The sequence below is a fragment of the Aulostomus chinensis genome, chromosome 24 (assembly GCF_037954235.1).
Source record: "Aulostomus chinensis isolate RoL2024-O1b breed Wild chromosome 24, RoL_Achi_v1.0, whole genome shotgun sequence".
NCBI lineage: Eukaryota > Metazoa > Chordata > Actinopteri > Syngnathiformes > Aulostomidae > Aulostomus > Aulostomus chinensis.
Genome location: NC_141343.1, coordinates 8,874,632 through 8,891,025, shown reverse-complemented (window position 1 = coordinate 8,891,025; position 16,394 = coordinate 8,874,632). Strand labels below are relative to the sequence as shown.

At 42.9% G+C, this 16,394-nt stretch overlaps 1 protein-coding gene across 1 annotated transcript; it reads right to left on the bottom strand.

The window, feature by feature from the left end:
* Positions 1-14,823: 14,823 nt before the first annotated feature.
* On the bottom strand, positions 14,824-16,180 carry LOC147238635 (uncharacterized). The gene has a single exon (XM_086197581.1). It carries the CDS (start codon positions 16,178-16,180, stop codon positions 15,293-15,295), a length of 888 nt encoding a protein of 295 aa, XP_086053707.1. The 3' UTR covers positions 14,824-15,292.
* Between the last annotated feature and the right edge of the window lie 214 nt (positions 16,181-16,394).

Sequence of the window (16,394 nt, the reverse complement as noted above, 5' to 3'; positions counted from 1 at the left end):
TACGACATCGGAGAATCATACGGCACTGCATTAATTCCACAACTGCTCCAGACACGGTGTCTCTTTAATTGTTTACCCTCTTTTCTGTTTGAATATGCATGCAGAGGAAGAGCACGCTTGTACTCCCACGGATATATACACTGTGAGAGAGTTTGGATCAAAAACAGAACTGGGTTTTTTTTGTTGTTGTTTTTTTTTTGCTGAATGACGCTCAGTGCGGAGGTAACCTTGGTTTTTTTTTTTTTGCCTTCATCGGGTGGTTTGGGTTTCTTTTGTTGTTTTTTTTAAGAGGGTGAAGGTTTTTCAGCTTAGAGTAGATGGCCGTTAGCGATCACGTTCAACCTAACAAAGTGTTTAGTTGATACACCGGGAAGTTTATTGGGGGTTCATGCCTTTTTGAATTTCAGGGAGACCTATATAGCAAATGAGGCAGGAGATCATGGGAACGGGGGTAACAGTGATTGATCTTGCCCCGGCGAGCATCACCTACACATAAAAAATGAATGAACTCCAAAGCTGCTTCTGTTGTAATGGAAATTTGGTATAACACCAACAGTGCATTAAGGAGAAGAACCCGTTCCCAGCACAGGAAAAATAGACTGAACCCATGTTGCTTTTAGCATTTCTTCCTCCAGATATGATGTGACTGACGTGAATTGCAGCCAAGGCTCTTCAAATCTTTTTTTCTCTTAAATTTTCCTTCTTTTTTTCTTTTTTTTTAGCATCGTTATATAATATGGTGACTCAAACAGAAAATCTACCTCAGACAAGAATTTGCATCTGGCCTTCTTTGAACCAGAACATTAACGCGAATTCTTCTTTTCTGCTTTGAGGAAAAGCTGAGGTGAATCTTGAAGGCGTTGCACTGCCAGCAAAATAAATGCTATTTGGAATATTTTTCACAAGTGCACTTAAATGTGAAATGTACATTTGACCATCAAAATCTTTTCATCCTCTGTCCCAGTGGATGTTTGTGACAGATTTTATGAAATTTCCTCAAGGCACAGCGAACAAAAACTGGGATATACAAGGCAAGGCAAGGCAATTTTATTTGTAGAGCCCGTTTTCACCACCAGTTTGTCTCAAAGGGCTTCACATGGCATCATAACAACATCCTCTGCCCTTAGACCCTCACATCGACTGAGGAAAAACTCCATAGAAAACCCTTTTAACAGGGAAAAATCTGAGAAACCTCAGGGTGAGCAACAGAGGAGGGATCCCTCACCAGGAGGGACAGACGTGCAGTAGATGTTGCTACAGAGAAGAAAACAGTTTACAATGCAGAATGTGAGAAACACGGAAATGTTAATAACAGCTGAAGAAGGAAGCTTCTGGTAGGGGAGGCAGGGAGAGCAAGCCAAGCTTGATGGGGGACTGGATGGCAGACTGGTTCATGGACAAACAACCCGAAAAATAAAACAAACAAACCAAATGCAGATATACCGACAGCAAGCTTAAAGGTGCACTAAGCCTTGTTGCGTGGTTTCAGCTCGATTTCATTTTTGTCTCAAATTGTGGGCGTCTCCCCTCCACACGCGAGCTGCCTGCCCCTAAATACACGATGAAAAAGTCCGGTCTCTGGGGACGACACAGGGCTCTCAAACGGCAAACAAACACTGAGTGCACAGGATGTGCACATAAACATAACAAACCAGGTTCCAGCCAATCACCGACAAGATATGGGGGGGGTTAGTGCGCGTACACATTGGGGAATAAGCAGAGTCGATTAAGAAGCGTCGTAGCTATGACACTCGTAAGCCATTTTTCAATGTAACAGTTTGTTATTCCTAGCTCACTCTATCGGTCCTAGCTAGCACTAGCATGGATTCCAGGAAGGACAAATTCAACTCGAAGTCTCTCTTTTGCATAAACGCAGAAAATAATTTTTAATATATCAGCTTTAACTTATAACCTCATATCGAAAAGACATTGTTTAAAGACTTAGAATATAAATTTCCTCACCTAACAGTTGGAGTTTGCTCACTCATCTTAGCAACGTTAGCGCAGCACAGGTCCACTTTCCACGTCGATGCGCGTTCATGACATTTCCAGAAACACGGAGGGGGGGGGCAGTTCGCTCTGTGTTTGTTTGGTATTTACAACGAACGTCAGTGACGTCAAGCAGCAATGCTTCATGCACCTTTAAGATCAAATAAGTGCTCCTCCGATTCACCTTTACTTTTTGCACTTCAGTAAAAGTAAAATTATCAAAAACGGCACCAGGTACCACTGTGACTGTCCGGTGATGAGTCATGAAACAGCATGTCGATAATAGATAAACCATCTCTAGACCTCTAGGTGGAGTCAAGGTCTAACCTCCCTCCCCTCACCAGCTGCTCTGAGTGATGCACTCAGTTCCCCAGCTGTTCCACCGGAGCGGCACTGTCCAACATTAAAGCCCCAAGCAGGAATCAGGGCACCTCCTAAGTGCAAATATGTGTAGCTCTATGACTCTCTGACGCTGGAATGGGTTTTTGACTTAATTTCTGTCTCTGATTGAATGCATTATTTACTTTTTTTTTGGGGGGGGGGGTACAAGCATTTGACTTTAGACATTTCAACAGAGACAGAGATGTCAGTCCAACCCTTTGGTCGAGACTGAAATATCTTCGATGGATTGCCAAGAAATTTTGGATCAACTCTCTTTGTCCGCAGAGGATATTTGTTGGACCAATCTTCTGACTGCTTCATTTGTGCGACATTGAAAATCATATTTTAGGTTTTGGGTGATATTTTTGATGATCCTACAGCTTTTAAGGCCAAGATCTGTAAAATAAATTCGTAATTAAGCATGCAAGGGCTCAAAAATCGACGGCTTTACAATTCACAGTCCAAACCAAGAGGGGGCAGCCTACTATCAAAAATTGGGAGTCCATAGGCTATGCTAACTTCTGAGGTACAGCTCTGGCTTGTTCTGGCAATTATTATTTTCTTGCTAATGATCTGTTAAATTGGGCATTCTGCTAACGTCTCCACTGCATAGTGACGGCTTGACAGCATGGCTGGAGGCTTATTATGGACAGATGCATGCTAAAATCCATCCCAAATGATTATATGTAAGATTGTGGCATGTACAAATAGAATGTGCGTTGAATTTATGACGGTTTCAAGATTTTTTTTTTTTTTTTTTTGCGGGGGGGGGGGGGGGCCTGAAAGTAATAGGTTTGTGTACCAATATTTTGGGTATCCCTTCGAGCCACATCTGGGCGCATCACCTCTGTAACATCTTCAAACCCAGCACAGTCAGCGCGATGATGAACCAAAAGCTGTCGTAAGTGTGAGGACACCAATTAAAACTTGGCACAGACTTATTTAACACAAAGTTGGCCGTGAAAAAAGATCAAACCTGTGGAAACACCTGATCAAACTAAATATCTGAAGCCGAAGGGTGGACGAGATTTGATCGCTGGAGTTAACATCGACTTGAAATCGAGTTTGTTTGCACCACGAAGAGAAATGGATGCAGGAGCAGATGTCGCGTTGCTGTCTCGCCTTCATGTATTAATGCTCCTTCAGCAAAATGCGCCTTTGTCGCAGCCCAATTGTGACCAGCATAGACGCGTAAATAACACGCGTGGAATTTCGTCGAGTTTGTTTGCGCTCCCCACTCTGTGGAGGAGCGCTTCATGCTCGGGTGCACGGCGTCAACACAAAGCCACCCTGCCAACGAACAAATTGATATTCGTACTCCAGCAACACAAAAATATAAACGCAGATTTTTCTAAAACAACCCCCCCCCCCCCAAAAAAAAAAGACGCAAATAAAAGAATATTCAGGTTTTTTTGTACGGCCGTTCTTGTCTTAACGTGGCACGAGAAGGAACGCAATCCACTGCCTCCAGTGTTGGAGTCAGATATTGTTTTTGAACTACAGATCCATACCATCACTATTCTGGGGAGGAAAGTTTCGCTACCTCTTATCCTGCGACCTTCAGTGACCCTGACAAGAATTCGCTGGCTGGCGATAAATAAATGATCAATTATGTCATACTGTTCACAGAACAATCAACATTCATTGTTGTGTGTATGTGTGCGTGTGTGTATGAGTGAGAGAGAGAGAGAGAGGCAGACATTTTAAAACTCTCCCTCCCTGCTTGACAGAGCCTTAATATTAATGTTACTCTTGCTCATCCCAAATACTACCACTTTCTTTTTAATCCTGTCTGGCTTTTTGAAGATAACTGCACCTCAAAGGGACTGAGCGTATCTATCAATCCACATCAAAGACAGATGTCCGAGACATTTGAATACCTTGTCCGTCAATAATTGGTAGAAATTCTGAAATTTTTGATCATCATTATCTGCTACGTCTTTGTTCTGTGGGCAAATGTGCCAGGAACGCTTCAAAGGCATGTTAATCAAACCCTCTATGAAGATGCCAGGAGACCAATTACACTTGTGGGCTGCACTTCAGCTTTCTCATTTCCCAGAATCCTGCTGCTCCAACATGGTTATAGCCTAGATTTCTTTTCCACACCGATGAAATAGTTGACCTTGACAAATGGCAGAATACAGGTAGGAATTGGTAACATGAAAACAGCACGGGAGTACGTCAGCTTCTCTGCAGCTATTGTGCTGGGAAGCACTATCAGCTGTGCTCGAGCCGCATCGGTCTCTTATCCTGTGAACAGAGGATCGAAGCGCTTTGTTGCTCAAGGCTTGCATCAATGTGGAGGTAGATTGAATTTGTTCAACATTCTAAAGGCTGATTGAGACGTTTTACCTGAACGTCAAATACATAAAAGCCCCACTTCAGTGTTCATACGAGCGTTTTTTTTTTTTTTTTTTAATCACAACACTGAAGCAAAGAGGCAGCCTTCCTTTGGAGAAAACAGATGCAGGTTGAACAATGAGCCATCCATCTCTCCAGCTGTTTCTCGTCTCGCTGTAAGGCAGACTGGAGGAATCTGTTCGGAAGCCACAGCCTTGTCCCAATCATGGTCCATCTATTCATCTACCACAAGATTGATGCGCCCTTGGATGTCACGAAATGCCCCGACATGCCCCTCGTGCCCACCAGCCAGTTGGGGCCTGTCTCGGCTTGGCCGGCACTACGTCCTGTTCGCACCAGGGCAAGCTTGATTCGACCAGAGGGAAGCTCTTGTGATTGATGATTCCGCCACATATCTTCAGCCGCAGCAATCTGGCCTGGCCTCTACTGCTGCGAGAATGTGTATGTGTGTGTGTGTGTGTGTGTGTGTGTGTGTATGTGTGTAAAATCAACACATATAGGGGAAAGTATCCATAGTTAGAAGTGAAGTTCTTTGTAGTGCTACGTTTACCCAAGAATGTGACAGCCTGAGAGGCCGTTCCATCCAAAGAAAGCTCAAAATGCCAACGGGTTCCCCTTAAACTCATCGGTTTCCTCGGCTGGAGCGGTAATCAGCGCCTCTCTGCTCAAGCCAGAAGCTTTCCACCCTCTTTCCTCTGTTTTTTTTTTTTTTTTTGTCTTTTTCAAAAATGTCACCTCCTATTTTGGTCATCTCCCGTTATGTACCCGAGGCTAACAAACTCTGAATTCCTGAACTTTGTGTTGAGGTTTAGGATTGAGATGTGCTACGTGCGGCCATATAGCCTTCAACAAAATTATGTAAACACCATCATGCTGAAGGATTCTCGCTTGGAGGAGTGTTACACTGAAGTGCTGGACAGGTTGGGGGAATATAAAATGTGGTGTGGCATGTGAGCTGTCAAAGCAATATTTCTGTGCCAAAATAGTGGGTGGATCATAAAACAACGCGGAACTGTACATAATAAACGGGACAGTTAAAAGTTGGAGGCAAAAGAGGTTTGATTGACAGATATTAATAGGGCTTGACAAACACAGCTCATTGGCGCGCAGCCTAATTGCAAATTTGGGAATCGTACTTTCTTTTTATTGCAGTCTTTCTGTCCCTTCCACTTGCGTAAAGAACACACACACACACACACACACACACACACACACACACACACACCGAGTGTAATGACATAAATGGCATGTAATGGTGATGATACAGAGCTGGAGGGAACAAGTGATGTAATGGCTTTTCTGAAGTTCACGCCAATGCGAGGGGCTCCATCTGCTGTTGGCTTTCATGCACTGTTCTTACAAATCCTGACCCACCTCACTTCTTTGAAGAAAACGGTTAGCCAGACTCAGAATTGAGGACCTAGACATGATAATTTATGCCTGTGAATTATGGATATACCAAGCAAGTGAAGGCCAATATATGTTTTATGCTACACTTCCCTCCATTTATTTTGACCGGGGTTATGACATGATAGCTTGTGGTTCTATTGATGATGGACTCCCTGATTTATCAGTTCAAGTCAGGCAGGACCATCAATTAAGGCGCCTTGGCGGGACGGTTGCACCGAATGTGCTGTCACCTGTTGTTTATGATCGGCCATGCTCTCGTGAGTCAGCCTCCTGTAGAATGAGGCAGTTTCTCCGCTCATTCTGCTCGCCGCGGTGATTACTTCCAGACACGGGGCCGTAAAACAATGTGCATTATCCAGCTGCAATTTACGCAGCCAGTAAACTATCAAGATCCAGCTTCATTAAAACACACTTCCTCTTTTTTTCTGATCATCCGAAAGTGTGAGCATTGTTTTATAACCTCCTAGACATCAAGAACATGTAATTTCTCACAGAAGAAGACATCTATACTATCCATTTCCCTGGAAGCCATCGCCGGCAATTTCCTCCCTCTTTCATCATTCTAAATGCGCCTAAATGGTTCAGGTGGGGGGGTGAGAGTGGCAATAACCTCAACTTTGTGTCAAGAGGGGAATTTGGAATCTTTGATGCTTTCCCTGGCATGAAATGTATTTACCAATACCTTTGTGGGAGCCAATAAAAGGTTTAATATTTAATTAGGCCTAAGGGCATCTCACACTAACAGGCACATTTCTGATCAATGCTACGATGGAGTCTCTCCCCGTCTGTCTGGAGAAAGCCCGGCTTCCTCCCTTAAATGTTACTACAGTTACTTACACACAGATTGCACTTTGGGAAGAGCAGTTAATCATCGAGCATTTACAATGCGCCTCCTGGAATACTGAGCAGCCAGCGACAACCGCTGGATTCATGTTTGTGTACATTTGCGAATCCGGAGGCTTCTGACTTCAAATGATTACCATGAATGATGATGAAAAATGTATTTAAGCTCTCTCCGTGCCAACTCTGATGAAACATTCATGATCCCCATGGGGAGACCGGGCATGTCGTAGTGCACTGAGAGATTGGATTGTATAATCAAGAATCTTAACTCGTCATAGCCGGGGGGGGGGGGGGGTTCTGAAAGATCCTATTTTTGTTCGTGCTTTGTTAAGAGCGTGATGACGAAGACACCGAGTTCAAATTTCTCACCAACAGTTTAGACTGGGTGAACTTTAATACTTCATTGTTAATCGAAACGTCGTATATTTTTCAGAAAAGACGTATTTATTTTGACGAGTGCATCTTGCGCAACCGCCCCCTCCCTCCCCCAAATTAAAAATCTTCTTTTATGAATCACACATGGTATTTAGCTTAAGGTGGATTATATGCTACACTTCTGATTCCGATGAGATATTTATTCATTTAAAGACACATTTCTAAATAAAATCCTGCAACATTCTGTTGACTGAACAACACTGCAGCTCAATTCATTAAAAAAAACAAAAAAAACATTCCATTTTGAATTGGCAGCTTCAGTGTTGGAATGACAGCTTGGTAAATGACGCAGGCCTTCGCAAATGCTCACCTCCCAAAGTGATCTCATGGGATTGCGCGTAAATAGCACACCACTCTCAAAGATGGTTCACATGTATTTTCCATTTGGAGAAAATGTCACTGCCAACAGTTTACTGACGTCACTTGGAGGTAGAGTGGCCGTCCAGCAACTGAAGGGTCGCTGGTTCGATCCTCACTTCCCCCGGTGACCATGTCCAAGCATCCTTGGGCAAGATGCTGAGCCTCTAATTGCTCCTGTTGGCCCTGTGATGGACTGGTGACCCGTCCAGGGTGAACCCCGCCTCTCGCCCAATGTCAGCTGGATTAGGCTTCAGCTCCCCCTCCCCCCGCTACCCTTCACGGCTAAGCGAAGTAGAAAATGGATGGATGGATGGATGGAATATTTCATGATGTGTCAAGGCTCCAGTTATGGACTGGTTAGGTTAAAGCACAACCAACACTGAGTTTAGCTGAAGAAAAGATCATGGTTTAGTGTAAAAATAACTTGTTTAACGTTAAGGTCCAGTTAAAATTGTTGCAAATTTAAAAATCTTAGTTGGAGTTCTCAGTACCTCTGTATGCATCTGCCCTTTCTCTCCTTTTTCTTTTATTTTTCTGCCTTCTTTCCATGCCTTTTTACTTTTTTAAGACATGGCATAGTTCGTCCTAGTTCATCCAGGCACCCCGATCGACCAGAGGAGGCGCCAGTCAGCGGGACATATAAGCTCATCCAACTTCCCAGACCTCTGCACTTCTCTCGTGATGTTTTTGACATCTTGAGAGGGCATCGATTCACAATATTACGCTTAAAATGCACGCCAGCTCAATACGAGATTCCGCTTGTGGAGCACAGCATTGTTGTTTTTTTCACCGCCAGCTCCATCAGTGATGGGTGGTTTCTGAGCGGTCAAAGTAGATTTCACAGATATTTTCAGCCGCAGTACACGCATATTAATACTAACGTGCATGTTAATGTGAAATAAAGCCCCAACACACAACTGCTGCCTCACATTACCTTTGATATAATGTGGAATTTAGTTTAATATTTCATAAAAATTAGTGTTCTTTTCAGTTCAGTAGACTCTGGAAGGTCCACGTCGTTGTTCGTAGAGGAAAAATTAAGTTGACAGGCGAGTCAAAGTTATCTGCTGCACAGGTCAGACCCATGGTCAGTGGAGCAGATTCAGTTGATGAAAATGGATGGTTCCAGCTGTACGTTTGTAGACACAAACTAGAGGTACCTGTTGGATCCCAAGAGACTGAGAGCAACCCTTGATTGCACCACCATGTATGGAGGCAACACATTAAAGCACCTTCAGCACGAAGGTAGAGAAGGTGCTCTATAAATAGTGTGAAATTGCATGACCAAACTAAAAAAAAAAAGAATCGATATGTGATACAGTGTGACTTACTAAAGTGGTTAATAAAGTGGTGTTTTATTCAAACACCATTTCATGTTTCCCTACGGTATTTTCTCAGGACCACTTTAAGTAGTGTAGCTATTTTGGCTGCGAGGCGACGTCACGGCATCGCAGCTCGCGTCAGCGAATCCGTCCTGACTAAACCTCAACGTTGAGTAAATTAGCACACCTGCTCTGTTGCACTCAAGCTTTCAGTGCGCCGCAACCAAAATACACAAAGCTTAACAACAGCTGTCAAAGCTTCGTGACACAGTTAAGTTTGCTTTCCCTGCTGCAAGATTATTTTTTTTTTGTTTTTTTTGTAAAACTTTCCACAGTTCTGAAATAAAAAGCCAGCACGTCACATTTCATTCCCTACAAGTTGAAACAAATTCTGCTTTAGTTTTAATGAGAGAGATGCAGCCTGTTCTTTTTAGCCACATAACTCTGCTCGGGAGACGATTGTTCCGCTGCCACTGAACTCACGTCAGAGCACGTCGCTACCTTAGAAACAAGGCACAAAACATATAAATGCCCAATTATAGTTGCTTCTGAAAGAGATGCATTTAAAAATTAATAATGGGGGTATTACATAATGCACAATGGCTGGTTATATAAGTGGCCCAAATATGGGGAACTCGCTAATGGGGTATTGTCACAAATCAACGCGTACGCCTGTTTTTGTGTCACCTTGTAGTGACATGCTTCCATACCTCCATGCTCATAGATCATAGATGTGCTTATAAATGTGTGTGCACGCTATTTTGCATCGGCATGAGGGAAATTAATCTGAAAGTAGCATGTATAATGATGTTGGAGAGAGCGAAAAGTCACTTTTACATGTTGCTCTGGTGACTTTCTGTTCCTCCGCCCTCCCCGTAGATGTCAAAGTCCTCTGTTCTGCCTCCATGTTGCTTCAATTCAGCATCAAGGCCGCGCTGTCTGAAATATGAATTGCGAAGGTGTACGCAACTCTCACACGCATAATATATAATATATGTATTATGGTCCCTACATGCGAGTTTTGTGTCATGCACGCTGCTTTGGCTGAATTATATCTGTCGGCTCTCTTTGTTCTCCATGCCAACATCAGTCAGCATTTTAAACATATGTTTCTTCTTTATATCCAAACGAAAATAAGAATGATTTATTCACTTCCATCTGCGTGGTTTCCATCACGAGGGAAAGAGGCATTAAGTAATAGGATATTATAAAATTGCAGGCTGCTGCTTGACTGCTTTTGAAAAAAAAAAATTGTCAAAACAAAACAAAAACTGAAGGAAATGGCTTCAGGCTCAGTTCCACTCACTTGCAAATAATTGTGACAATTAACCAGTATTTGAATATTTCAAGTCACTCTCAATTAATGTACAGGGTTGTTGTTGTTTTTTTAATAAAGCTTGTCAAATTTTTAGGATTTGATATGGAGTGGGGTAAGAATGTCGTCATAAAACTTCGAAGTCAGTGAGCATTATTTCGCTTCCCTCATCTCAAAGTCTATGGGATTTTTGAGTGAGTTTTTTTTAGTTAACTGCCTGAAATCAGGATAGTCGTTAATAATGTTTCATCTTTTTTTTTTTCAAACCGTCAAAAAAAGAGGAGGGTAAATACTGTGCTTGTGTTTGCATTTACGTTGTCATGCTGAAAACAAAAGTTGTGGTGATGCTGAAGTAATGCTTACAAGACGTAGCGTAGCATAACGTTAGCTCTGTGCTTGTATCAACTGCATTTAATACCAGAAATCGTGTGAGTTGTGTTCATTTGGGAAGATTTTTATTATGAACAAAAACATGAAAGAACGTATTCGCCACAGAAATCTTATCATCTGCAACATTGCCATGTATTCAAGGGAACCCATGGCAATGCTAACCTCTGGGTTGGCTTTCAACAAACCTCATCCCTGCAGCACTATTTTCAAAGCCTTCCAAATAAGCACAGGCTGCTTCATTTTAGCTGCAAATATTTACAGAGTGCATTACTGCAAACATAAAACATGTCCTAAATCTGGAGCTTAACAGAAAAGTACATTTTAAATCCTTCATTAAACTTTATTAGTCCTCCACAAAGAGAATAATGACAAATGTGTGTGCTATGTAGGTCCGTAATTAGTGGGAAGTCGAGTTGTTTCATTTACAATCGAAGAACAGAAATTCATTCTCTTTTCAAGACAGTCTACATTTCTTGGTTGGCTAGTTTCTCCCCCTTTCTCATTATTATGTGGCTCGGTTTCCTCAGCGAGAGCACCCGATTTAGGCATTTCTATAAAGCCCCTAATGCTCGCAGATACCCGCATTTAACTTATGAACACTGTAGCTTTGGCCAAGTGAAAAAAAAGGAAGGGAAAAGCACTCAGGTCGAGTCAAAATCCATCCAGTGACAGTTCTTAAACTCCCTAGAAAGTTAAGAAGGCAGCTTGATCTTCTGACTAAGGATTTCACAATGGATGAAAGGGAGGAAATAGACCGTGCTCCACTTGTTTAGGGAGTTTCGAGAATTGTGCAGGTAGTGTGAGACAACCGCTTGACAGCCATGAGAACAAGAATGTTTTTTTCTTAAAGGGAATACGAACTTATTTTCCTATTATTAAGAAAACGTCGCTTTTCATGGCTCACTAACAAATTGCTGATTTGAACCTTAACAACTAACCCTGACCATGGGTGCTTATGTCAAACCCTATCCTGACTTTAGCCACAGTGTTGGTACTGGGGACAGTGGTTCCAACTATTAATCAGGAAACCCCATGGTCAACTGGAATTCACCAAGTCAAGGCCAGACTTGCCAGAGTTTCCTTGTTTGGGTTTAGCCGCAGAATAATTTGTGTTTACTCACCCCTCGACAATGTCAAGGAATCTCTTCCAGACAAGAAAAGATGAGTACTGCCTGTTGTTGTACTTCAAAAATTACTATTTTCAGCATCTTTAAGGTGTCTAAACTTTCCATCAAGGAGTATAAAGCTGCTGTGGACTGGTACCATGGAGGTATGCTAAATTAGCAGTCCATGCTAACAGGCATTAAAATCTCTGACATGTCAGTCGACTGCAGACAGTTGAGCCGGGGGCAAACCTCAACTTTATTCGCGCATGGAAGTCGATTCTCGCGAGTGAACCATCAGTGCTAACTGCCCAGTTGCAGAAAGCTTGCAAGCCACAAGGCCCAGCTAACATAGCAAGTTGCTCAGCATGCTAGCCGGAGTTAGCCCCCACAGTCAACAACAACCCCACATCACCGTATCGCTGTGGAATTGACTGCTAGTTCAGAAGTCACTGCAGTGGTGCAACCTGACCCATAGCTAACTTCATTTCCAGCAAAACCAAAACTTCCTTGAGAGATCACTCCCCTGCTAGCAGAGACTGCCAGTCTTAGCTTGCCTCATTGCAGAATAGTTTTGTTTCATTTTCATATAAACTACAGTTCCAAAATGGAGAGCGGTAATCAGAGCACAGACGCATGATTTGCATTTTTGTTATTCTTCAAAGTAGTCGAAGTGTCACTGAACGGCAAAATCCCGGTCGACTTGAAAATGTTGAGTCTATTCCCGGTTGAGACATAATGACTTCACGTTCATTCGTCACACAGGTAGTAAAAAAAACAAATTTATGTGTAAGATGTTTTCTGGACCTACAAAAATCAGAAAATATGAATCCCACGAATATCAACTGCTTCTTCTCTGCACTGAAATGGCACCGGAATTAAATTGAACCTGGAACCAAAAACTCCTTCAAATGTCAGTTCATTTGGGAGGGCTGCCCCCCCCCCCCACACACACACACACACACTCATCCGTAAGATGACGATTCCATCCGCGCCACTTCCTTTCCACATGCCCTTTGTGTCCTTGAGCAAGTCACTGAACCATGAGTTGCTCCTGATGGGCAGCTCCGCCACCATGTGAGTGTGAATGAGAGGCAATATTGTAAAGCACTTTGAGTACCATTAAGGTAGAAAAGCGCATATAAATTCAGGCCATTTACCATTCACAAAATGGTCATTGAGCCCATATAAGGGGCTGGCAAACGGTGAAAAACAGTACCCATTTTATGAGCTCAAGGTCTTTGGGTTGCTTGCGCTGTCAGTCCAAATCCTAAAGATATGAACTTTCACACTGATGGGAAAGGAGAAAGTTGCAAATCCTCACATTTTAAGGGGCTGGAACAGAATATGTGTTATTTTTTTGCGTGACACATTGCATCTCTTGATGCGATCAATTGATTAATTGATGCATCAGGGGTTTTATTGTTTTTTTGCTTTTATCAGAATTCTGCAATCTCACAACCGATATCAGAAACTTAGTCCTTCCTCTACACACTTGAGAAGCTGCGATCGAAGTTGTTGTTGGGTTTTTTTTACTTCCCGCCTATCATTGTCCTTCATCCGGCCATAACCACATTGTAGGTCATGGGCATCATTACGCTTGCAGAAACAAGCTATTTCCTTCTTCATATCATGTTCCAGGGTTTCATAGTGTGCGTGTTTTTTTTTTTTTTTTGTCGAGCACAATCGGACCCTCCCCGGTGCATACCTCAGCAAATCCCTGCTGGTTCCCTGAATCATCCCAGAAACCTCTTCTTCCTCCAGAGACTCACTGTGATTCCAATTATGAAGAAATATGTCCAGGAGATGGGTGACTCTCGCAGGTCCCATGCAAATTTCATTTTAATTAATCTCGGGCAGAAATTGGCAGCTCTGGCATCGCGACACTCATCACGGCTCCCTGAAGTAGATCCAATTTTCTGTCTCAATAGGCATTAAATTAGCAAGAACATTTACACCTTTGTCACCTCGGCACGCATAACAAATGAAATACATTTGGCTGTGTGACATAATGGAGTGCTAATAAATGACTAGCTACCCGAGTGAGACAGTTGAAGCGCGTTTGTCTGCACCTCATCACATCTGGGAAGGTTGAGGAGGGTGGAAATGTGCAGGAAGGCAGATTTTGGACATGCAGACATTTTTGCTTCCTATGTACATTTTTTTCGGGGTCCAGTACAAATGATTTAATATCTTGGATGTATTGAGCGCGCTGAGTTTTCCCTCAGAGTATTCTTTATCTTATTATTAAGTACATCTTATTGTTCTTGTCTTATTCATTAAATCTAGTGGACTAGTTATGTATGGCAGCCTCATTAAAAATGATGAAGAGACAAAGTTGGACGTCGTGACTAATTAAATTTAGGGAATGAACTCTATCTCGTCGCCTTAAAATGACAGAAAAGAAGGAACCGATTATTTGTCACAGCCAACAATTCATTCAATTGAGGGAACAATTTATATCTCATGACTTCAGTTCAACTGAATTGAGGGAACGCATTATAAAATGTGACATTTTAAAACAACTAAATTGAATTGGAATACTTTTTTTTTCTTGCAGCCCCAAATTCATAAGAATAAAACAATCTCACGGCCTCAAAATAGCCAAATTAAAGGAACAAGTTATTAGGGGTGTTACAAATATCGCCTCACGGAATTCTGCGGAATAAAAAAAAAAAAAGACGAAATAAAATTCAAAGACGCACGAAATCGATCTGATCACAGGACAGAACAAGGTTCTTCTGAAAGAGGGAATTTTTTGGGTTGAGGCCACTGGAAGATCCACCATGACGAGGAGCTCTGAGCTGGAAGTCGAGGGAGTGAAACAGAGAGTTTAAGTTATCATGATTGACTTTGTGCTGCTCTGTAACTTTAAGAAGGTTGAACACTGAGACATAAACCCGAAATAAACAAACCCCCTGGTCAGGCTCATAAATCTGACCATCCAATCGAAGAGCCCCTCACTGACACCTGCATCAGACAGAAAGCAGATTAAAAAAAGAAGAGCAAGATCCTACGATTTCCCCTCGCGGTGATTCTGGCGAAAGCTTTTACCTCATTATCACATGACAGATGACATCACAGCTGCGCCAACCTTTTTAAAACAGTCATTTATTGGCATGAATGTGAAACGTCAACAGACGATGAGCGTGCTGAAGTTTGAAATCCCTTTAACTCGCGTGATATGGTTCAAATAAAACAGGACAGGAAGTGTTACTGCTGTGGATAAATTCCTTTCACCTGAGTTCGTAATACAAGTACAGGTCCCTGTCCACCAGGGGGCAGACTGGTGCGTTTATGCACAACTGGGTTGAGCTGCAATGATGAAGGCAGACCTACAAGTACGCGGTCAACTGGCCACATCTAGTATTTTCTAGAAACACCTACATTCTTCCTGGTGGTGTAAATGTAGAAATGTTGAAATACCAGAATATTTTTAGCATTTCATATGTTGTTTGAGTTTTATGCCAACAGAAGCAGCAAAATGAAAAGAACGTTTTCCAATTATCTGTGAAGCCCACTTGGTTTGCTGGACACCACCTCGACAGCCAGCGGTTGAACGACGACATGCGGCTAAACATGTCGTCGCTGGTCCGATTAGGCAGGGCTCCAGAGAACACTACGGTGTCCCACATCGTCTTCGCAAATGTACACACCGACTCAATATTAATTTTTGTGACCTCCGACTGCCGTAGTCGGATGTCATTACCGCCGACGTGGATAATGATTTTACCATATTTACGTTTACTTTTAGCCAGCAGTTTTAAATTTGACTCAACGTCGCCCGCTCTGGCCCCTGGAATGCACTTGACTATGGTTGCCGGTGTCGCAAATTTCACGTTTCTCATTATGGAACTTCCAATTATCAGAGTAGATTTCTCGGCGGGTGTGTCGCTGAGTGGGGAGAACCTGTTAGAGACGTGAAGCGGTGGTTTGTCGCTGTCAGCAGGCTTCTGCTTTGGACTATGCTTCCTTCGGACAGTCACCCAGCCGCCCTGGTTTCCCGGCTGCTCGGGAGCTGCCGGGGGAATGCTAGTTGGGGCTAAGCTAAGACGGTCCGCACCAGCTAACGGGCACTGGCTAGCTCTAGCGGCTAATTGATTGGATCCATCGGTGCGGAGCCGCCGCAGGTCCAATTCAGCCTCGCTAAGCCTCGCCTCCAATGCTACAAACAAACTACACTTAACGCATGTATCGGTACCTCTAAAGGAGGCTGAGGAGTAACTAAACATGTGGCACACTGAGCAGGAGAGAGGAGAGGGGGAAGCCATTGCTAGCTTAGAGTGGAGAGTTAACAAAAATAAAGGCTGTCGTTATAAGACAGATAGTCTTTAAACTTAGGCCAGATAAAGCAAATAGATATGTAGTTTGGTAAGGTAATTTGTCAAAGAATAAGGAATTAGCGGGGATGATCACACTTTAGCGAGCACAGCAAGCAAAGCACTACGTTCAGCAATGTACAAACAGGAAGTGAGGTCACACGCT

What these genes read in the sequence shown, in the direction of transcription:
- LOC147238635 (XM_086197581.1), bottom strand. Translation starts at nt 16,180, where the DNA reads ATGGCTTCCCCCTCTCCTCTCTCCTGCTCAGTGTGCCACATGTTTAGT.